Source organism: Alligator mississippiensis, chromosome 4 (assembly GCF_030867095.1).
Source record: "Alligator mississippiensis isolate rAllMis1 chromosome 4, rAllMis1, whole genome shotgun sequence".
Lineage (NCBI taxonomy): Eukaryota > Metazoa > Chordata > Crocodylia > Alligatoridae > Alligator > Alligator mississippiensis.
In genome coordinates, this window is record NC_081827.1 from 49,101,189 (window position 1) to 49,125,319 (window position 24,131).

The window sequence follows — 24,131 nt, forward strand, 5'->3', positions numbered from 1 at the left end:
CCCCACCCTGCCAGACTGTGCCCCATCCTGCGCTAAATAACCAGGAAGATAACCAGTTATCACTGGGCTTATTGGTTAAATAATTAATCATCATTTAAACTTTTACATCCCTAAACATAACTACTGTAGGACTGCCACTAGCTGAGCAGCAGAGCTGCCATCAGTCCCAGCTCCGCTCATCCATAGTTCCCTCATCTGCTTTGTCACTTCCTCTTATTTGTTCCCAGTCCCCCAAGGTTTCTAGGAGTTGCAGTCCAAACTACAGTCAGCACAGTTCTGTAGGACTGCTCCCCCTGCTGTCATATAATCCATAAGCCATTATTTTTCTTATGTCCCCTTTCTATAAGTTTTGATTATTAACAAAGGAAATCTTTTTTGTCAGTTTGAGAGAGGCAAAAGTTGCTGTTTATCAACACTTGCTGATAACAATCAAATCCTGGCAAGCCTAATTATTGCATATACTTTGCTCATTTTCGTCTCATCACATTCACAACAGGTATGTGTATTTTGTTTCTGCACTAGGGAACAGGAGACATTCTTGACATGTCAGGACCAAAGTTTAGGTTTTGTACAATAAGCTTTTAAAAAGCCAAAGACCATTTGAAATAGTCCATCAATTTGGACTTGAAGTTTCTGTTGAGGAAGCTGTTCTTCATTCTTTCCTCACATTTAAGAGTTTCTGAAATGATGGGACCTCAAGCTAAAACAACACTACTATACTTGAGTTTGGCCCCAGTATTGCTGCATGAACAATATCGTGCTAAGGTAGCTTTATTGCTTCCAGGTCAGGAACACACACACACACACACACACACACACACACACACCAGTAAACCCTGGTGAGAGGCAGAGCGTATCAGTTAGTGCATGCACGCTAAGATGAATAACCTCCTTTGGGTTTAAGAAGTAGTGTGCTTGGTGTATGTGTCAGCTCACCGCTTGCACACACGATACTGAAGTAACAGTAAGCAATTTTTCTAGGTCAAAATTATTCAACTAGGACAAAATCCCAATTTTTTTAAAATTCCTTCAGGACACTGGGACAACTTTTCTGCCAATGGAGGAGTGCTGTGGCTAAAGCTGGACATTTGGTAGCTTTCTGTCTTACTCTACTGAACTGTTACAAAATGGCTCCTACAGTACATCTCAAAAGTGGCTGCAACTATGTAGTTGCTGACCAAACCATAGCATAACAAAATTAAGATAAAGAAAAAACACTCATATAATTTAATGTTATTACAAATAAATTAATGTTAAAGTTTGTTAGTTTTTTTTTTTTCCTTTTCATTGGATCGTTGCCTTATTTTGAATAACTGCATGGCATGATTTTCTATTTCTTGGTTTTTTTATGATGTATTTTATAACATTATTATAAAACAAGTCGGAGTAGACGCTATGCCAAATAATTATAGTTAGGTTATGCAACTATTTCTGAGGGCAAAATAATAAAAACTCAATAAAGGTTGTAAACAGACCCAGTGTTCATAAGTATCAAGACAAAAATTAGATTTGCTTCTTCACACTGGCCCTGATCCTCCATCCATGGAAGCCAACAAGAATACTGCCACTGACTTCAATGCAAACAGGGAGATCATTCAAAACAGATGCAACAGGATAATGCCACACAGAACAGACTAGTGAATTTCCAGGTATTATAGCATCACATTTCAACAATCTGAGTGTCAAAAATAAGTGGTAGTCAAAACATAAAACAGACAATGATTCAACCTGCATTAACCTTTAAACGGTCTCCAAACATTCTTCCAAGACAGTTCCAGCTATACCATTTTCTAAAATGGACTCGGCAAGGCAGTATGCATAGGATCAGACCACATGTCTGATATATTTAAAAGCTAGGAAACTGATTCTGTAAACACTTGTTATCCGGCCTACTGCTTGCCATTGTGCAAAGGATTTTTCAGAGTGAACACTTTAGAAAAAGTGCTTGGAGGAACGTGAACCAGGTTCTAACCTATATTAAAGCCTATGTTTTTACAAATTTCAGCCCACTTAAAAAACTGCTGAAACCTCCTAAAAACACACACGTTCATATTCTTTCATTTGAAGCTGCAGAAGTTATCCAGCTGCTTAGTTGATGCCTGACCATTATATTACCATTATGTTGTTCTCTTTTAAATTTCTGTAACATAGCAGGCTAATAAATAAGTATAAAAATATATGGCAATAGCCCCATAATTAAGACTGTAACTAGATCCCAATATATAAACAATTTTTAACCCCCGAATGATTAGATGCTTTGGTAACAACAGTCTTCAACACCTCCAACTAATTTGATCTCCCTACTCAGAGGATTAGATTTAGTCAGAGCCCTTCCATCCAGTAACCCCTTCTGCCAGTTACCCTGGCTGTCTTGCTTCTGGCAGTGCAATGGCAATGCTCCCTCTCTTATTTAATACAGGGGCACCTCTTTTTAAAAGATCACCTGTCCCTCCTGATACCCAGGTGTTTCTGTTGGGGAAATTGCACAGACCAGCCCCATCCCACTTGCCCATGACAGGTACTGTGTAGCCATGAAGGGAAGCTTCCAAAGTCAGTTATTCTGCAGGTAATAACACAGCTAGTTTTTCCAGTCTCTTATTTCACTATTATGACTTCTTAATACAACCAGGAAATAAGAAAATCTTGAACTAGAAGTTTTACAGTCAATATTATGTACAGTGTATGATCAATTCCATGGCTAAAAGTGAAATGAGTTCAAGGTCTAACTATTGTGGTGAAATAGTTTTTCCCATTTGGGGCAGAAACATTAAAATTTACCCTGCAGCATCACAAGATTTTGAAACTTACACTCATCCCATGGTTTGTGGCACTACATAAAATTAGACTTGGGTAAGACTGGGCTTCAGGATAAGTTCACGGAACTCAAATCTGTCTACACTTTCTATGCCTGTTAGAACTGAAAGATGGAGAGACCTATTTCCATTTTGCAAATCATGCAAGCCACATGCAAAATATTTACATATATGCCATGCTATAGATTGGAAAGAAAGTGAGACATTTTGCTACTTCATTCTAACAGGTAGTAGGATTCAGGCTTACAAGAAAAGAAGCATTTTCTTATTACACAGATATTCGTATCACAGTCCTAAATACAATTAACTCATCCTCTGCTTCTACAAGCAACGACTTGCCAAGTACAGCAAAACTTAAAATGGCCCAGCAAACAGTTGATTGGATATATGTTGAAGTTGTGCAGGGGGATCTATATCAGCTAAGCGCCATGTTTTTTCTAGCAAATTAGGAAGCTTTCCTTTAATTAATTCCAGAGTCATAAGTGGTAGAGTTTGTACCCTGTGCAGCACAGGCATACCTGACACTGGCTTGTGTGCTGGGGTGCCAGAATGGAGGCAGGGAAGCTTGAGGCTTCAACTGCACCAGCAGCCAGGTTAACCCTCCCCTGGTCCCGCAACCCTGATACATTTACAGTATATGGCAATCAACAATAAAAAAGACCCTTTAATTTAGTAGTGGCTACAGGGCGAGGGAAAGGTTAAACCTGGCTAAACCTGGCATCACCAGCTCCCCTCCACCACTGGGAGGGAGGAAGGGTGAGAGGACTCCTGCTTCCCTGCCCCTTCACAGATCACCGGGGGCTCATGCTCTATTTTTATCTACCCTTAGTTATACTACTGGTTAAAAACTAACCAGTTCACCACATCAGCATCTTGTGCTGCTTTATCTTAATAGTCTAGCAGTGGAAGAAAAATGTGAAGATCTATAATTCAACAGACTGTGCTTTAAATAGCTCAACTGGCTTTAAAACAACCCACAGTCTGGGTATAGAGAATTCTGCCCACCAGGGCGGGGGGGCACGTCAATTTGCTGTCAGCTAAAACAATAAAACAACAGGATAGTCTTACTTTCCCACCGGTGGTAATAATGCATTATGTCATTCTATCATACTAAAATACAAGTAGCAACTGTTCACACTACTCTTTCTGCACTCTCCACCTTCCAGAGCAGCATATAGGTAGGAGAACTTCAGGCACAAAACGAGCTCTGAAAGAACCTCCCCAATAATATGGTTGTAAAATCTGACCCAATTTGGGGAGAAAAGACTTTTATTTCAGTCAAAATAGTTGCAGAATTGAAACCTCTGGGCACTGACCTTCTGTTTCCAGTTATGGTTAAGAATGTAAAAGCATGACCCTATTTTCTTTCCCAAAACCTCCTCATCCTGTTCTAATTTTGGAACAGAATTCATTCTCTAGTCAAACATATTTCTAAATGATGCAGTTTCTTTGTTATTAGAAAAGTGTGCACAGTAACCATGAGAAATTCTTACACATTACCAAATTTTAAGATGACAATAAAATGTTCAGCTCTTATCATGCATAAATAAGTTATGTTTTGAATAAAGCCCTTGAGCATCACTATGGATGGCTCAATGAAAACTTTTGCTCAATGTGCAGCTGCAGTTAAAAAAAAGCACTAAACATGTCATGAAATAAGGAATAGTAAGAACAATAATATGAATAAATATTACAACATAGCTATACAAACTAATGTGGCAGCCTCACACAAAATGCTGCATACAGAGGTTGCATAAAGATCACTAAAGTCTTGGAAAAGGATTTGGAAGAGGACAAGGAATGTATTGAGGGACTTGGAAAAATCTTCACTGAGGAGACAGTTAAAAAGGTTGGAACTGATGAACCTTACAAAAAAGATAAGAAAGAGTGGATAGGATTAAATTATATAAAATACCAAATGGTTTAAAGAAGGTTGATAGGGAAAACACAAACTCCCATTCTCATAAGAGAACAAGGGGACAATCAATTAAATTTAAAAGTAGCAAATTCAAAACCAATAAAAGGAAATAAATTCCTTATTGAGAAAAACTTCATTAAAAATCTCAATGCCACAAGATGATGTCGGACCCAAGAATTCAGCAAAATTCAGAGAGCAACTGTACAATTAGAATAACAGAATAGAAAAGTATGTCTGGAAGGCATTTCAGAAGGCCCATGATCCAGATGCGTCTAACTCAATCCAGGGCTGCTCCTGAGACAGATCCACAGGGCCAGGCCCAGTGGAAACTGCTGTGGGCCCAGCGACAGTGGCAGGACCAGGTAGTGCTAGCTGTAATCCTGAGGCAGAAGTGGGGGTCTTAAGGTCACAGGACAAGGCCCCTGCTGCCAACAGCCATGTCCTTCCGAGCCCAGGGACGTTGAATTTTCTAGAGCCCACACCCGTCCCCAACTTCCAGTAGCATTGTTGACCAGCTGACAACTCCATGGGCCATATCTGGGCCATAAGCTGTACGTTTGACATCCGTGATCAAGTCCCAGCCCCTACTTAAGTCAGGATCATTCCCAACTAAATCATCTTAGTTAAGCATTTGCTTAATCTGCTCTTAAAGACGTCCAAGGTTAAAGATTCCACAACCTCTCTGGATGGTCTTTTCCAATGCTTTTCACAGTGAAAAAGATCATTTTAATTTCCAACTTTAAAATTTTCCTTGTTGCAATGTAAGATCATTGAGTCTTTTCATGTTCCCTGAAACCACAAAGATTGTCCATCTCCATCATCTTTATCATCACTCTTCTGATATTTAAAGATTATTATCTAATTCCCCCCACAGTCTTCTTGCCTCCAGACTAATTCCTAGTTCTTTTAGCCTTTCCTCTTAAGTCACATTTTTCAGACCTCTAATCATTTTTTGCTGCTCACACTGGACTCTGTCAATTTGTCCCCATCCTTCTTGAAGTGCAGAGCCCAAAACTGAACACAGTACACCTGATGAAGCCTCACCAGTGCTGAAGACAGCAAAAGAATCACTTTGTGAGTCGTATTCTTCAGCAATCCCTTGCAGTCAAGGAAGACTGTCTTCCCTGATTGTCTTATCTATGTATCCAAAGATGGCTGATGAGGCCTATCCAGGATCGACAGACTCTACTGCAGCTTACACATGTTTCCATGTGGGGTGGGTGGTGCTGGATTTTTTTATTTGGTCTGCAATGTGCCATTTCTGCCGCTCCTGCTTTTCCATCTCCTGTTGTTTTCGTGAGGTTTCAAAGTACTGAGATCCCAGCAGCAGACTCTTCCTCCATTTCGAGCGGTCCTGGGTGATAGTCTCCCATGAGTTGACATAGATGTTGCTTTTTTTTTTTTTTACGTTGGCCTTGAGGACATTCCTGAAGTGCTTTCTGTGCCCTTTTTTTGAGCATTGGCTGAGCTGGGAGAATAAAACTTGCTTTGCAAGCCTGGTGTCAGATATCCAGATGACATGGCCGGCCCAACAAAGTTGATGCCAGATGATCATTGCCTCAATAATCATGGTGGTTGCTTGGAGGAGGACATTAACATTGGTGCAGCTCTCTTTCCACTGGATTCAGAAGATCTTCTGCAGCCAGCATTGATGGTACCTCTCCAACAACCTTTAGATCTCTCCTGTACATTGTCCATGACTGAAATCCATGCAGCAAGGTGGGGATCACAACTACTTGATAAACTTTGATCTTGGTTTCAGATCTGGTGTTGCAATCTTTGAATACCCATTTCTTCAGGTGTCAAAAGGCTGCACTTGCCCATTTAAGGCAATGTTAGATTTCTTCATCTATGTCAGCTTTCTGCTGTGACATAGGCACATAGGCACAGACATAGCAGCTGAAAATTATGTCTGTGTAATAGAGGTGCTTGCTGAAGGCTCTATGAAGATTAGACCAAGTGTTTTTCTGTATTTATTTAGATATTAAGCTGTATGTTGTTGCTAAGAGCCTAATTAAAGTTTATGATGTAGTAGGGCCTTGTATAAAGTAAGGCCTAGTAAATTTAGCAAAGCCTTGAAGTAGTAAGGCCCTGTGGCGTAGTTAAAATTAACCTGATCAAAGGAATGCAAGGCTTGTACTGCTATTGGTCAGTCTAAAGAGAGTTGAAGTAAAAGGAATCTGAGTGACTGTACATTATTGGTACCATTCAGAAGCTATAAATTGGCTGGAATATCTGGAAATCATTCTGAAGGAAGATACAGCTCTGTGAAAAGGATTAGTTAGCTGTTGGCCTGGATCAGTGGGCCCATGGATCTCAAGGAGCCCAAGGACTGAATTCCGGGGTCCTTTCCAGTACCTCTCGGATAGCGCTGATCGGGAACACCTGACTTCACTGAACTTTGTGGAAAGAGAAACTTGTTGTACATCAGGCATCAGAGGGGACTGCCGATAAGTTGCCAATGCAAATTGTTCTTGTCTGTCATTGTTTGTCTTGTTACTACGCGTAGTTGTGTTTTTGTTAAGTCAATAAACCTTTCTTACATTTCTACCCCCAACCATACTCTCAATCCTGAACCCTCCACAGGTGGCTGGGACATCTGTGAGAGATGGCTTCCAAGACACAGGAAGTACTCAACTTCCTCCAGAGTCTCACCAGGGATCTGGATTACTGGAGCTGGGGACTGTTCATTAGGAGCTTGTTGGTGGAGGACCTTAGTCTTCCAAACTTTAAGAGTCAGTCCTATTTTCTTGTACACCTTGGTAAAGATGTTGATTGCCTGAAGGCTGCTTCCACATGAGCACACACAACAGCATCGTCAACACACTGGAGCCCGATGATTGTGGTTGGAGTGGTCTTGGCTTTGGCTCTGAGTCAGTTGAAGTTAAACAGCTTATCATCCATTCAGTAGCTTGGTCAGATATAGCCCTGTGGCAAGGAATATTGAGAAAAATCTTGGAGTGATGGCGTAGCCTTTATTAACTTCCATTTTAACTTCAAAGGGATCTGTGATAGATCCATTACTGAGAACAAATGCTCGCATACCATCACAGAGCAGGCAGAGAATGGTGACAAAGTTTGGTGGGCATCCATACTTCAGAAGGATCCTCCACAACACTTCTTGCCTGACAGAGTCGAAAGCTTTTGTAAGGTCAAAGAAGGCCACGTAGAGAAACTTCTCCTGCAGCTGAAGCTTCTGTTATTCCCAACATTTCTCCTGCAGCTGGAGAGCAGTTAAGGTCATGTCAGTTTTGCCTCTTTATGCCCTAAACCCACACTGAGATTCTGAAAGGAGCGCTTCAGCAAGTGGAAGGAGTCAGTTCAGAAGGATTCTCGCAGTGATCTTTCCTGTGGTGAACAGCAAGACAATCTCTCTGTAGTTTCCAGTTGGATTTGTGATTTCCTCATCATTCTAGATCCTTAAGATGAGTTCATAAAGCTGTGATACGAGTTCATCTCCTCCCTGCTTTAAGATTTCAGCAGGGATTCCATCCACTCCAGATGCCTTGGTGCTCTTCATCTGCTTGATGGCTTTCCTCACCTCATCAAGGGTTGGAAGGATTCTGAGATCGTCTCTGACTGGGTGTTGCAGGATGGAGTTGAGAACACTCTAGTCTTGATTCAGAGTCTCGACTGGGGAATCTTGATTGAGAAGGTCTTTAAAATGCTCCTTCCAACAGGCATTGATAGCTCCCTTTTCCTCAGTCAGGTCTCCTCCATCCTTAGGTCTCAAATTGTGGATGTCAGCCAAATGTTGAATCTCCTCAGCCTTGTCTTCCCACCATTTGTTCTTCATATCACGTATCCACCTTTGGACCTCTCCCATGACATGTTCGAGATTCAATTTCTTTTGCTTCAAGTTGGTGTAGTTTTGCCAAGCAAAAAAGGCCTTGCACTTGCAATCAATCAACTCTTGGATCTCCCAGTCATTCTCATAAAACCAGTCTTGATGTTTCCTGGTAGAGAAGTCACATGTCTGTTTACAGGTACTGATGGCGGTGGCTTTGTCAGCAGCATGTGGGGTGCCCTCATTCTCCCAGTTATTGATTGGAATTCACCAGTTTTTCACTGAGGTACTGGCAGAAGAGGTCTCACTTGCTTGGGTCCTTGAGTCCCTTCAACTGTGCGGTGTGGCTGACTTTATGAGTAATGCTCCTATTAAGAGAGCTCAGTATGTTATTTGCCTTTTTTGCAACAAGAGCACACTGTTAGCTCATATTCAGCTTATGGACCACTGTAATCTTCAGGTCCTCTTCTGTAGTACTGAAGCCTAGAAAATCATTCCCCAAATCTGTATCTGTGCATGCTATTGTTCCATCTTAAGTGTAGGACTTTGCACCTGTCGTTACTGAATTTCATTTGATTGATGTCAGACCACTTCTCCAGTTATCCAAGTCATTCTACAAGTCCATCCAATTTGGTGTTTTCTGCAAGCTTGCTAAGTGTGCACTCAATTCTATCCTCTACATGTTTATTATAGACATTATGATAAACCTTACCAGACACACAACAGGCTCCTGGGGAACCTCACTAAATACTTGTTCCAATTAGACATCAAACCAATGATAACCACTCTTTGAGCATGATGATCATTTCCTTGGTCTTCATCTGACTTCTGACATATTGTAGAATAATTTATTTTTGTCTTTTGCATCCAAAGCTAGCTGGATCTCAAAACGTGCCTTGGCATTCCTGATTTTCTCTTTCGATGCCCATGTGATACTATTATAATCTTCCCTAGTTAACATGGGTATGGATAGGTATTATATGGTTACATACACTCAAAGTTATAATGCTAACAGAACAGAATTTGGACTCTTATGCTTCTAAATTAAAGAAGAGACCTCCATGGGGACTGACTGCATGTGCCAGATGCTTCAGAGGAAGATACAACAGCTTTGCGATAGGCAGATGTGAGGTAGTCTCCAAGACAGGATGTTGCACTAGATGCATGTTGTGTATGATCCAGTACAGCAATTTCTGTGTTCCTACAGATTGTTTCTTTTATGCTATACTATGCATACTGGTACAATGTACAGCATACATACACTATAATCATCTGGTATACACAACAACTGTACACCAGCCAAAAGTACCAAAAATAAGGAGGATAGCACATAAAATGTTCTACAGGTAATAGTAAACAGCTCAGCTGGCTTCCATATTAACCTGCAGTGACATTAAGGCAAAGGTACGTTAAATACCATCTGTACAAGAAGTTGTCTCTTCCTCTAAAATCAAATGTGTTTTAAAACCAGTACAATAACCCATCCCCCTTACTCTAACAATGCAACACTATCTAACCGGTCTTCAAATAAAGGACTTTTTCACTGCAGTAACATCACCACTGTCCTAATTAAGATGCTCACTGACCTTTTTCTCCTCTCTTTCGTATAACCCTGTTAACATGGAGATATACCAATATCCCTGAAATGACAGAAAAGGTGAGGGGTGGTTGGACTGGGATCACATTCCACTCACACTTTTAACAATCTACTCTTGAATGCTATCCATCTGTAAGAAGGCTGCAGAATATAACCATCTCATGGGAACCATTTCACTTGGAAACATAACACACTTTAATTTGAAATTCTGGTCAGGAATAGATAAATTCAAAAGTTTACTTCCTATTTTAGCAACCTTCCATAAAACAAGTTAAATTACCTTCGTGTAATAATTCATTTTTATAGAGAAAAAAAAAGTTAAGTATCTAATCAACTCTTCACCCTTCTTCAATATATGGAGGCAGATACTAATCTAGTGTAAATAGTTATTGCTTCACTGACATTAATTAAGCACAGACAGCTTATACCAGTGATTCTCAACTAGGGTGCCAGGGCAATCAGAAATGCCTAGAGATCTTTGAAGGGTGATGTGAGGGGTGAGAAAATAAGCTAGGTGTGAGGGGGATAATCATAGAAGTGCAGGCTCAGGCTGAGTCTCTGACTGGTCATTCCCTTTCCCCCACTGCCTGTCCTTCTGCAAGGAGGTAAGCACTGTGATAAATAAATTAGGTTTTGAAATGGAGTGCAGCTCAATTCACAAGTTATGGAGGGGTCTCCTGAGTCTACTGAGGGGTGCCATGAGTCTAAAAAGGTAGAGAAACAGTGGCTAATACCTACCAAGGATATGCCATCTGGGGTCTGATCTCAGAATGCATGTCAGCCTCTTAAAAAAATAATCACTGGTGCTATTCTGAATTACACCATTTGAGGATTTGTCTCAAATTTGTTTAGATTAAGATTTTTCCAGGATGGGCAGGGTGTGGGTGTGAGTGTGCGGAGATTTCCCCACACACTCCCCCCCATGATGCACAGCCTTCACCGCCGGCAGCAGCAGCAGGGGACGGGACCTCAGGGTGTTCGTGGCCCATGCAGGCGCTGTACACAGCCAGGTCCAGGAGCCGCACGTGGCAAAAAAAAGCTGAGTCAGGCCGGCCTGCCTCTATCATGCGGAGCTCATGTACAGCTCATGTGCTACCAGGGGGAAGCCCTGCACAATGGAGCTGGCTGCCTTCCCCGCTCCCTACCACCATGTACAGCTCACAGGACTCCGCCGGAAGTAGAAGGGAGCACCACCTCCTGGTTCCCATCAGAGTCCCAGCAGCTGCATGTAGCGGCAGGGAGCGGAGAAGGCAGCTGCCTCTATCATGTGGGGCTTCCCCCTCCAGTGATGCATGACAGCTGGAAGCTGCACGTGAGTCACAGGAACCCCATGAGATAAAGGCAGGCTGGTCTGGCTCCACTCCTTGCTGCCACATACAGCACCCAATACTGGCTGGAGCTGTGCACTGCTAAGCATCAGTGCCTGCATGGGCCATTAGCATGCTGAGCCCACTGCCTGCTGCTGCCAGCAGGGCTGTGTACCACGGGAGGGGAGGGAGGCAGGATTGTGTGTAGGGTCCCCAACACCCCCCACTCCCACACACACCCCTCTACAACCCCACACACACAAAGTCACAACCCCCGCACCCCTCATACACAACATACAAGAGTAAGACTTCTTTGAGCAATTATGCAATCATCTCTATATGCACTATGCAAACACAAATAAATCAGGACAATTTTTTAAAATAAAATGTAATAGCAGATATTTGACTTTTAGTATATGATTTGGGGTTCTTTGGTTCCAATATGGCAACCCCCCCCTCCCCCACCCCCTGCAAAGGACTATGGCCAGGGGCAAGGAGAGGGACTTCTGGGGCAAAGGTCAGAGGTTAGAGGTGGGACTTCTGGTCCCAAGATGGCGACCAATGGCAGGGCACCTGTCAAGGGGTAGGCCTACCTTTGCAGCCCTTGACAGTTCACCATAACTCATTAAGTGGCCCTCCAGCCAAAATAATTGCTGACCCCATCTTAAATTGTACAGCAATTAACAGACATCCATGATGCTTATTTGTCTTCAGTTAAAGAGTCCTTCCCAGGAATATACAGTTATAGGTACCACAAGAACAGATTACAGTAAACGCCATAAAAATGCAAAACATTTTGCAATATTTATGGATAGACTGTTTGTGATTAGGGACTGACTTTTCAATGTCATGAAAACCGCAAAATCAGACATTGGCCACGAAATCCAAACATAAACAAAAAAAGTACTAAAGATAGCTAAGATGGTGGCTGCCTCCCTCCCCCCCTTTCTCCCCCCGCTTATTGGCTGAGAGGACTGCCTGTCGCGTGGCCCTACCCCTCTATGTCAATCAGCAGCAAGGGGCAGGACTGCATGATGGACAGCCTTCTCAGTCAATCAGTGGTGAGGGGCAGGCTCACTGTGAAAAGGCTGCAAAGCTGGCTTCACATGCAGCCCACAAAAATCCCTTTTGAACACCACGACTTAAGTAGATTCCTATTCATGATTTCATGGATAATGCTAGTAGGAGAAAGAAACCATGCGTCCTCACACCTCCTACTATTCCAAGTGGTCCCGCTTTAAATAGAGGCAATTTTATAGAGAGGCAAAAATCAATTATTATTATTTCAAATCCTTTAATTATCTAGTGTTTGCACATCCTGGTGCTGAAGAACTTGGAAAGAAGCCTTCCTGGCAACCCTAATGCAAATTTGGAGTTGTAACTAATTTGGGTAGACAGACTAAGAACTGGAAAACAGGTCAGAGACTTTAAGAGATTTTACTTGAAATTTCATTGTTGAATTCTAGTTTAGAAAAAGCTGGCACAGCGTAAATGATGTTAAAAAATAGGATTATAATCTGACATATGTCTTCCGCAACATCACCTATTAAGAGAAAGGGGGGAGGTGACACTTCAGCTGCTGCTTCAAAAGACAAGTAAGGAAGCAGACTTGGATAAAACATAGGAACAATATTGCTACAGACAAAAGATAAGGTATTGCTTTTTTTGCATAAAACAAGCATTTTTCTTTCATGCCAAGTCCACCCTCTGTCCCAGTCATGTGCCATTCCATTACCCATCCTGAGTATTTCATTTTTAGGTGTTCAAATTAAGGGTGGGACAAAGCATGCATTTTAAATGAAAGGTACAAGACATTCTACTATGGAGTTATTTAAATGACATAAGCTTATTATTAATTTTCTTCATCTTGTCAAAGTTCATAGTTAGAAAAGTAAATGGGGGAAGGAAGGAAGGACACACACACAAGTAACAACTTGTCTGCACACAGAGTTATTCTGTATCTGTTGTATTTAAAGGCCCTTGGGCAACATTACATTTGTCATGCATTATATAAAAGGACTGCAGGACAAATGTGTTAGTACTGTACCTTATTCCACATCAGCTTTTAAGGATGAATAAGCACTACACACACACAAACACTAAACACATTGTAAAATGTAATCATCAGGGATAGAACCTGAACCCTTACCTTTACCCTTCCCCTTCTGGATAGTGAGCTTTGGCAGCTCTATAGACAAAATGAAAACCACTCTCCAAAAGAGAATTAAAAAAATCTTGTGACAGGCAGCCTGAGTTAGTGTCTGTCAAGAAAGAGTCCTAACTGGTCCCATCCATGATGTCTCTTTCATAAGAAAGCATCACGGTTTGGGACCACTGTTATATGAAGGCTGCACAAACGACATTTTTTTAAGTTTAATCAGATTTGGTATTTCAATCCAATTAAATTATATGCATGAGTTTAATACATACTGTAAATTCATGTGCACTTGAATACTAAACTCCAAGTAATGTGGAGTTTCCTTACAAGAAATCAAATATATCCAATTAGTCTGTCTGTACATACACATACAACACTATACTACAGTTATATTAATCTGATAACAGATAGACAGGTGCTCAACTGTGATTAATAGGGATCTACTCAACTAATGATTTTGCAATTTTCAAAGAAACCAAATCACCAAGAAAACTCGCGTTCCTAGCAATTTTGCACAAAATTGCCGGGAAAAAAAACCCCTTACTAAGAATAAAATACTGGCTCCCCAGTGGGAGCCAGTGGCTGCTGTTGGCTGGCCTTGCAGCCTGCTGGGGATGAGGGGTGCTGCCTACACCCTATGCTGAATAATAAATAATGCAAATGCTAATGATGTAATACACTGAAGAGAACCAATATTCTTGACTACTGTAGCTGTAGGCAGCCAATCCATCTCTACTAGGAAAACTTCTGACAGCCTGAATGTTGTAACAGCTGCAAACAGTTGCATTTTAATTGTGCATAATTTACATACATTCTGCACACATACATACTATAGCACAAATGCAACAACATGTGAACTGGTCAGAGAAAAAGTTAATCTCATTGATCTAAATTCTTAAGGATAATTACAAAGGAACAATCAATTACAAAATTATTTTAGTATGACATACCATCAACCACAGCAGAGTCCTAGTTTCCTTCTCACTCCGTGTCATATTTTCACTAGAACTAAACAGTTAAATGGTGCTCTCTTCTTTATAAAGGAGATAATTAAGAAAATGTTAAATAAATAATGGGTCATGAACTGGGTTGTGTCTATGATTACTACCTCCCCTTCTCAATTTGTCTATCTCAGAAATACCCATGTACATCAAAGTAGACTTTCATTTTGGCTCTGCTTATATTGGGCTTTTCTACTCAGCAGCATATCTAAACTAGCTATTCTGCAATGGTTCCCTATATGTACTACTCCTTTTCAGTGTTTCCTACTGTCTGGCTTAAACATGTCCCTGCTCAGCTTACTGGCGGTTATGAATGCCAGATTGAGGCATTTAACTCTCCCCATTTAACTACAAGAGGTGTTTGTGAATTCCACTCCTGGAGTGGGGAGTCTTTTAGCTGCAGGAATGGGACATTCACTATCGCTGTGCTTAAATCCCTTTAGGAATCTTTTCTTCAGTGTGTGCATGGGAAAGCAGGCTGAGCAGCTAACTGCACTTTAAATTTAGGTTTCTGTTTATTTCACAACAGCATTCTTGCAGAGGGAAGCCCATAGAGAAGCTCTTTTATTTCACACATTAAGTTCCTCAATCCAGGACTTGCTGTTTACAGGTAAGATTCTCAGCAAATCCTGACTGGCTTCCATGGTAGAATTGTACCCTTTTACAGCATGCAAGAATTTGGTCCTATGGATTTTGTCCTTCAAAACACACGTATTGTTTACTGTTAGGCAATCATCATGGTGTTTTTAAATACATACTGGTGTTCCTCTGCCAAGATTTCTTGTAGTTCTCTCAAGTCTGTTTCTGGCATTAGTTTCTTCCAGTGCCACAATTAGGACACTAACTAGATAGTGACTGCTGTTTAGATGCCTCACCCCTTCATCTTCAAACTGCCTCCAAAACACTCAAAAGCGTATTGTCTGATTAATTCTTTCAGCCTATTAGCATATCCACAATTGCTACTCACCAATGATATTCTGGCCCAGTACTTGTTTTAATTTCCTGGGTTTCAGTAAGAGTGTTACCGTATACCATAACATCAGAATACAATCATCTTGTTTCAACTACATCCCCCACAATCCTTTATCAGTTGCCTCTTATCAGCTGCAGAAGTCAATCATGTTGACTATTGCCTGCTTTCTTTAAAAGGCTGCCCTCTACTGTTTATAATGCATATGAATGTTACCATCTTTGTATGCATTATTTGTATAGCAACTGTAAAATCTTGGGTTACTTTCCATTTTAAGATGAAATGGACAAGACATTTTGCATGAGTGAAGTGCAAGTCAAAGGTTTTAAGGGGGCTCACAAATACAAAAAAAACATCAACAGCTTTTGACAAAGTTTCATGTTAGGGTTCACATCTGTACTATAAGTGCTAGGAGCGACTAAAAAGCATGTATTTGATCTGGTTGTAGATGTTTCCTAAACAAAATGAGGTGAAACATATGTAAGGAATATTTGGAGAATTTCAAAACAGCAAAATTCATCAAAAATAATCTCTGTAAATGAAACATGGACTGTGGCTAGTTCAGAAGCAATTTGTAGTCAAGTAGCAAAAGTTCAGTCGGCTCTGATTTGGCACAATTCACCTAATAATTTAGCCCCTTAAATAGATATGTGCAACGCTGAAGTCATATTTGAAATATGAAAGTTCACTGTTAAAAGTTATTTGTGCATTTATAGAGAATACTCTGCAATATCACTTCAGCATTTATTAATCAAATCAGCAAATAATCCTCCCAGTGAACTAGAATATTAATTATAAGCAAGCACCACAAAAGGAAAAACATTTTGAAGGTTTTCAATATTTGTAGTGAGTTAGTATTATTTTCCAGTATGCGACATTAAAAGTTGGCACTGATGATGCATACTTACATCTGAACTAGGGTCATCGGCTTTTTCAAATCCCTGATATGCTACAGATGTAAAAAACACGGGATACACACACACACACACACACACACGCATATATACACACACACACACATACACACTGCTGCAATCAGCACTGCAGCAATCAGCATGCTGCCCCAAGTGTATCGCAGCTGCCCAGGGATCACAGCTGTCCAGCTATGCCTCTGAGTACTTATGTACACACAAAATAATTATTGTTCTATATAGTAAACTCAGGTGTGTATATTCGGCCTTTATCTCTCTCTTAGGTTTGTCTCCCTCCCTCCCTCCGTCTCTTTCAGAGTAAAAATATACATAGGGCGCATCTACACATTGCTCTATGGCATGCTACAGTCACGTAGCAACCACGTAGATCTACATATGATCGGCAGCTATGTCACCACAGTGGTATGCTCCCTCGGTATCGCATGTTGCTACGGCGATATAGCAACAAAAATCTAGCCATGCACCGCATGCACAGCACAGCAACTGTCTGTACTGTGCCGTCCTTTAGTACTTCCAAAAGGAAATACTAAAGCACGGTGCGGTAGCAACATCACCACATGGCGACATGTAGATGTGTCCAGAGTAGTTGGCACTTCGACAAGGTAAACTTTTCAAAATTGTCCAAGTGATTTACAAAACTCAGTTCCATTTCAAAATGTAATTAAGTGCTTTAGAAAAATGTTACTGTATCTATCTCTAAACAGTATACAGATACCTTAAACCAGTGTTTCTCAACTGGTGGGACATGAAGGTCATCTAGGTGGAACCTGAAGTTTCAAAAATAATTACAGCAATACCTTGGTGAAGCCTCTGGAAGCAAAGCTCCTTTATAACGAAGTCTGCCAGCAATGAGATCCCTGCAGTCTGGCTGAGTTCCAGCCTGCAGGGAGCTGGGAGGAAAAGGAAGGAAGGCGGTGAGACAGGGGGCACCACGTGCATGTACACTACTACAGCACATGCACGTGGCCCCAGGCAGCCTCAGGGCAGCTCTGGCAGGTGACTGGGGGAAGAGAGGGGAATTGAGGTCCATGTAGGGAGGGGGCTGGGGCTGCTGCCCAGCCAGGGGGTGTTTGGGACCCAGAGCCACATTGTGCAGCTGCATGGCCTCAGCGGGGAGCAGGACAGAGCCTCAGGTGGCTCATCGGGGGAGGGCCATCTTCTCACGCCATGCACACTTCCAAGGGGTAGCGGGGACCCGCACCTCCCAGATCTGTATGCGGGGCAGGGGCAGGCTGCAAGCTCCAGCGCTGCTGCCCTCACTGCAGCTCCGTGTGAAGGAAATGTGTTGCCATGGCCGCGCAGAGCTCACTGGTGCAGAGATCCCCACGCGGCCCTGCTGGGCTGCAGAGGCCCAGGGCAGGGAGGCAACGAACAGCAGGGTCATGTGGAGACCCTGCTCCCAGATGCTTGCCTGGCACTGCCCTGTAAACGTGCTTCCTGTGTGTGGGGCTGCAGCGAGGGCTGCAATGCAGGGCTGCACCCCTCAATGAGCAGCAGGGCAAGTAGCTACCATTCCCTGCCACTCTGCTTCCCTGCCCCAGGTGCCTCTGCAGCCTGGAGGGCACGATCCAGCGTGGCTGGAAGAAGTGGGGCCGTTGCGAAGAAGGTACTCTCCCTTCGCTGCCTTGGTGATGCATGCCCTGCATGTGCCACTCCTTGCATGGCCCCATTCTTCCCAGCTGTGCCCAATCACGCCCGCCAGGCTGCATTGATACCTGGGGCAGGAAAGCAGGGTAGAGTGAGGAGCAGCAAGCAGCCACCGTTCCCTGCCACTGCTTCCCTCTCCCGGATACCTCTGCAGCCTGGCGGACACAATTTGGCGCGGCTGGGAAGACTGTGCCCGCTGGGCTACCTGGTGGAGGGTAGCAGAGTGTCAGGGAACGGCAGCTGCTCGCTTTGCCACTCTTTGAGGGGTGCAGCCCCGCATCAAAGCCCTGGACGCAGGAGGTGTTTCACTGGGGCAATGCAGGGTGAGCGGCAGCGAGAAGATCCCCACGCTGCTCCTCTGCTCCCTGCAGCGCCAGGTCACAAGGGAGAGAAGCTGGGCGGCAACTGTTCCCTGCAGGGAGTTCTCTACGGCACTGTTCTCTGAGGTGCTGCAGGGAGTGGAAGAGCCACACAGGGACCGTCTTGCCGCCACTCGCCCCGCACTGCCCTGGTGAAGCGCCTCCTGCGCACGGGGCTGCAGCGAGGGCAGCGGTTCGGGGCTGTGCCCTTCACAACAGCGGCAGACACAGGAGGCACATCGCCAGTGCAGCAGGGGGACAGCTCACAGCAGCAAGATCACCACTGTCCTCAGCCATGCCGGGTCGTGTTGGCCTCGGGGGAAGGAAGCAGGAGCTCATCGACCGGCCGCCAGGGGACCCCCCCCCCATCGTTTATCAAGGTGGGACCAGGGTTTTTGAGACCAATGGCTGGTGGGACGCAAGATGCAAAAGGTTGAGAACTGTCTTAAACCATGCATAAATATTAAAATATATTAACAGGAGGAAAATTATAGTCCTATGAATGAGTTCAGTGTGCCAAGAGATAAAGTAGCATCAATCCTGCTTAAAAACAACACACAGATGTAACGAAACCCAAAAGGTGTAGAGCTATACTATATTTTTTCTGGGTACCAAGCCAAATATATTCTGAAAACGGGAGAAACCACTTCGCAAAACATCTCTTAAGTAAATTCTCATTTCTTATCATCAGATTTTCCTTTTAACAGGTTTCTGCTCAATTATGTAATATATAGAGGACAAATATTAGGAAGGATTTTTGTGGGCAAAGTCTCCATATTCAAGTTTTAGCACTGAAATTTTTTTACGGGGAGGCCCCTGCATTGATGTCATACTTTGCTACCACGAGCACAATTTGCTTTGATACAAGTACAAAGATGCTTGTGAGAAAAGCTTAATAACAATTTCACTGCTCATGGCAACTTGTTCCTTAAGTGTAGCTGTCTTGTTACGTGAAGGTAAAAACAAGCACACACAAGGAAAAATTAAATGAAGTATATTTTGGCAGATATGTATTATTCATTTTCAATTTATTTTAATGTTATTAAATTCTCTGCCTGCACAGAGAGATCATTATGTTCATGAACTACAAAAAGAACAGTTGTTAGATTTTTTTCTGAAGCTAACAGTTGTAAATTTATAGGAGAAAAAGTCTTTTTCTCATAAATTCATAAATTCAAAAGTCATAAATTCTTCATCAGTTTTCATCAAGTCCTTTATGGCGCACTGGGCCCAATCTAGGATCCAATTATAGAAGGCTACTCAACTGCGGAACTATATAGTTAGAAGGTTTGGAATACTCAATTTTTTAACCAATAATCCAATAATTAATATTCTGAACAACAGGCCTGATATATCTGATTCAATAATTAGAATCACCAAATCATACAAAATTAGGGTTGGAAGGGACCTCAAGAGGTCATCTGGTCCAACCCTGCTCAAAGCAGGATCAACCCCAACTAGATCATTCCAGCCAGGAGTTTGTTGAGCCAGGACTTCAAAACCTCCAAGGATGGAGAGTCCACCACCTCTCTAGGTAACTTGTTCCAATGCTTCACCACCCTCCTAGCGAGAAAGTTTTCCTAATATCCAACCTAAATTTCCCTTGCTGCAACTTAAAACCATTGCTCCTTGTTCAGTCATCTGTCACCACTGAGAACAGTCCAGCTCCAATTTCTCATGAAAGAGTAACATTTCAAAGGGCACGTGAGAAGACACTGTTTAAAGGATGTTCGAAGGAAGGCAGGTTGGTGTAGACAATTTTCTTTTTTTTTTTTTTTTTTTTTTTTTTTTTTTACTTGTGGACCAGGGACCACACAGCTAAAATATTCAGAGTTGTCATCAGTTCTCAGGACTTGTCTACAGTATAGGGCTACTGCTAGAGTTACACCAGTTACCTGAACAACTGATTTAATTTGAACTGTTGCAGGCTTTTTCAGCTAAATATCCTCCATGATGCATGACTTCTACCCTACTTTAAAAGAATTGGCGGGGAGGGGGTTGCTAATTAATCAAATTGGGCTGGAGCTTGTTTTTAACTTCTAATTCAGCCATTGGCTCTATTTTTCCAGTAGTCAATCTGAAAAACCATTGATCAAAATTAATCGATCCCATCTCCACACATACTGGGTCCTAAGATGTTAAAAGACCGACCCCATTATGATCAGTAAGAGTTTTGTCATCGGATTCAAAAGTCATATTTTCAATGATGCCTCTGTAAGCTATTGTCCACACATGTACACACATTTATACTCCCTCCAAGCATGTATGGATATAAGAACAGTTTATCCAGGTCCTGCCATCCTTGAAAGAAGGATTCTCTACAGCAATGGTTGTCAAAAAGGGGTATGTGTACCCCTAGGGGTACTTAAAAATACATAGGGGGTATGTGGGAGCTCCCGCCACTGCACGCACCCCAGCGGAGAACCAGGGGGCATGTGCCCCCCCCATCTGTGCTCAGGGAGGCAGCTGGAGGTGGCTGCCACTGAGCACTGGGCTTTGTGTGCCGTTGCAGCTGCCCCAAGAGTGGTGCAACACCACATGCCTGCTGCCACTGGGCCGAGCTGTGCACCCTGCCCCCCCAGCAGCGGGACGCATGTGGCGTCGCACCGCTCCTGGGGCAGCTGCAGCAGTGCACAAAGCCCAGCCCAGCCGCCTCCGCCCCACGCACAGATTAGGGAGGTATGTGCCCCCGGGCTCCCACCAGGGTGCTCACAGCGGTGGGAGCCTCCCCACTCCCCTGGATGAGCCACCTGGGCTCTAACTGTCCATGACCCAGCCCGGCTGGTGCCACATTCACCCCAGCCCCCGTCTGTGGCCCACTCCCGTCCTCACCATGGAGGCTTTCATCTGCCCCCCTGCCCCCCACAGCCCTTTGTCTTCCCCCACAGACTTACCTGCTGGGAGGGCAGGAGGGGGCCCATGCACTCACACTCAGTGCCCCCCCCTGCAAATAATTTTAATATAAGGATTACATGAGCTGAAACTTTGAGATAGAAGGGGTACACTTGTTCAAAAAGGTTGAAAACCCCTGCTCTACAAGTTTCTATTTCTAAAAGCAGAAGGAAAGCAAATGCTCTCCTGTACCTACCCCACCTCTACTTCACTCTAAACAATAGTTAGGGCTTTAACAGGTAACGGAAGCAAAACTGATACTTCAGAGATCTGATACGGAAGCAATACTGATACTTCAAAGACCTGATACTCTTCCCCACCTATGATGCCCAGCTACAGTCTGTTCTACTTATTATCCTTTATTTATGGAAACAAAAGACACTGGGTCTTATGTTATAAGCTGAAACTCTGTCTGGCTTGGGATCAACCCTATGTTGTTCAAGTTAACATTCATGTACAGCGGTGGTCAATTTCAGATAGCAAGTTACAAATAAGTATAGATCAGATATAGCCCGGGATGGCCTGGGGTTAAGTAATTTTCAGACTTCAGCAGAAACATGTGTATAGTAACTTCAAGCTATTTACTTATGTGAAGAACAGAATCTGGACTATTCTCATATTACCAGTATGCTTTTAACTGAAAGAGAGAACAACTTTACAGGGTAAAATAGGGGAAAAAAACCAACAAAACAAAAAAATTTAATATTGTAATAACTAAAATGCTATTCCAAGCTTCCATTTGTTCTCTTAGCACCTTGTGGCTGAGAAGAAAAACTAAAAGAATGCCTCAAGCAGGGAGTACATTTCATTCCAAATCCAAGTTTATTTCTAGAAGCGAACTGGAAATTACAACATCAAATAGCTGCAGTAGGCACACCTTGACAGAAAAAGAATCTTGCTTATGATGACTGCAGTTTGATTTCCCCCCCACCCGTTGCTGTTATCCTTCTAATTACTATATTTAAATGCACTTAATTATTTAAGCACTGAAGCCACCAAAGTGATAAATCTTCAATTTATATTAAGCAATAATACATCTTTGTCTTCTCTTAGCAGCTGAACACTTTTGATTCGGAATTTGAATTTATACTTTCTCCTCGGACTTAATAGTAACAACTTGTTTGTTCTATCATTTGAAAGCATGACATTACTCTTTCCAATAAATGCATTATCCTTGTTTAAGCTTAGTGTTCTCAAAGTTAAAAATGGTGTTGTTCTACAATACTGTACCAAAAACACACAAAAAAAATCTAATTAGTCACTGCTGGTAATTTACAATGCAACTTGAGCTCATTAGTATTGATAAAGCACCATGGGTGCACATGCCACTTTACAGACATGAGGACATGCTAGAGTTTATAATGCAACCTTTCAATGAGGACCCTCAATGTCCCAGAGAGCTAATTTAAAAACAGGTGGAAGAGGGCTTCAAATGCACATTTTAACAATTAACAGAGGAATAATGTCCAAAAGTACCTTACAGTTTGGCCAGAGAACCCAAGCTACGCTTTTTACTTCTTCATCAAATATTGTTAATACATAATTAAAGTACCGGTAGCCTCTTTTACAAGACAACAAGCATTAGCTGTAGCACATAGATAAACAGAGCAAACAAAGATGGTCTCAGGATTTAAGAGATTTGGGTTCTATTTGCAAATCTGGTACAGATTTACTGTGGGACCTCAGTAAATTATTTAGGCCCCAGTCCTGAAAGGACTTTTGTATGTACTTCACTTAACTTAATTCAATTGGCTCAAATGTTTAAAATTAAGCATACGCTTAAATGTTTGCCCTTACAGTTAAAGTGTGAGCACTGTATTTCTGGTTTGAATCTTATGAACCTCAGCTTTCAAATAAACAACAGTGAACTATTTTACTAGGATGCAAATATCTTAGAACATAATTACTTAAAACAACAATACAGATCAAAACAGCAGCTGTTCACAGCCGTACTAGATAGCTAGGTTAAGTAGTAGCTAACAGTTAGCTTGCCCATTATCTTTTAGCTCAGGGTGAGGCCAGAACAGTTTGCACAGGAGGGGTGGGGGGGGAAGGGAAGCTAGCAGGGAGGGAGTGGGAGGGACTGCAAAGAGGTCTAGTACCCACTGCCGTAGATCAGGGGTTTTCAACCTTTACTAAGAAGTGTACCCCTTTTGGTGGCAGCGGCCAGACGCAGAGCAGGTGGCAGGGGGGAGGGTTTGCACACGGCAGTCACTGCCACCACCCACTGCCTTGCACCACCACCACACCCCACTTTCCCCATGGCCAGTTGTACGTGCAGCTCTGCATGCTGGTCATGGACCTCGCACCCAGCCAACTGCGCACCACCTATCAGCAGCCCACAGAGCCGCATGTGTGACTGGCTGTGGGAAGGCAACACGCAGCAGCGGTGTGGGGCAGTGGTGGCAAGGGGTGATGGATGGCAGCGGCAGCTGCCGCATGCGAGCACGCCCCCTGCCCCGTGTCCGGCCAGCCAGGCAGTGCCTGTGTGGCCTACAGAGGGGTGCTGCTACCTTCACCCACCCTGGCCCTGCTCCTAGGAGGTAGTGGCACGGGGTGGCGGGTGATGGCTCTCCATCCCCCCCTACCCACACATACCCCCTAGGACCTTTCCAAGTACCCCTAGGGGTACGCGTACCTCCAGTTGACAACCCCTGCCTTACAGGAACACAGCCAGCAGCCTAATGACTCAATTAAACCGTTGTTCACAGGTGCTCCCACCCTTTCCTGGGCTGTGCTGTCCAGCTGGG

At 43.0% G+C, this 24,131-nt stretch overlaps 1 protein-coding gene across 7 annotated transcripts in view; it reads right to left on the bottom strand.

Annotated features, from left to right (window-relative positions):
* Positions 1–24,131, bottom strand: part of ST7 (suppression of tumorigenicity 7) — a 216,341-nt gene that overhangs the window by 183,801 nt on the left and 8,409 nt on the right. For 4 of the 7 annotated variants that reach the window (XM_059725946.1, XM_019492154.2, XM_019492151.2 and 1 more), the window contains exon 2: positions 17,281–17,373. The exons of the other annotated variants lie outside the window; for them this stretch is intronic. In XM_059725946.1, coding sequence (XP_059581929.1) covers positions 17,281–17,373 — 93 coding nt within the window. The remainder of the gene's footprint in view (positions 1–17,280; positions 17,374–24,131) is intronic. 7 annotated transcript variants of the gene reach the window in all.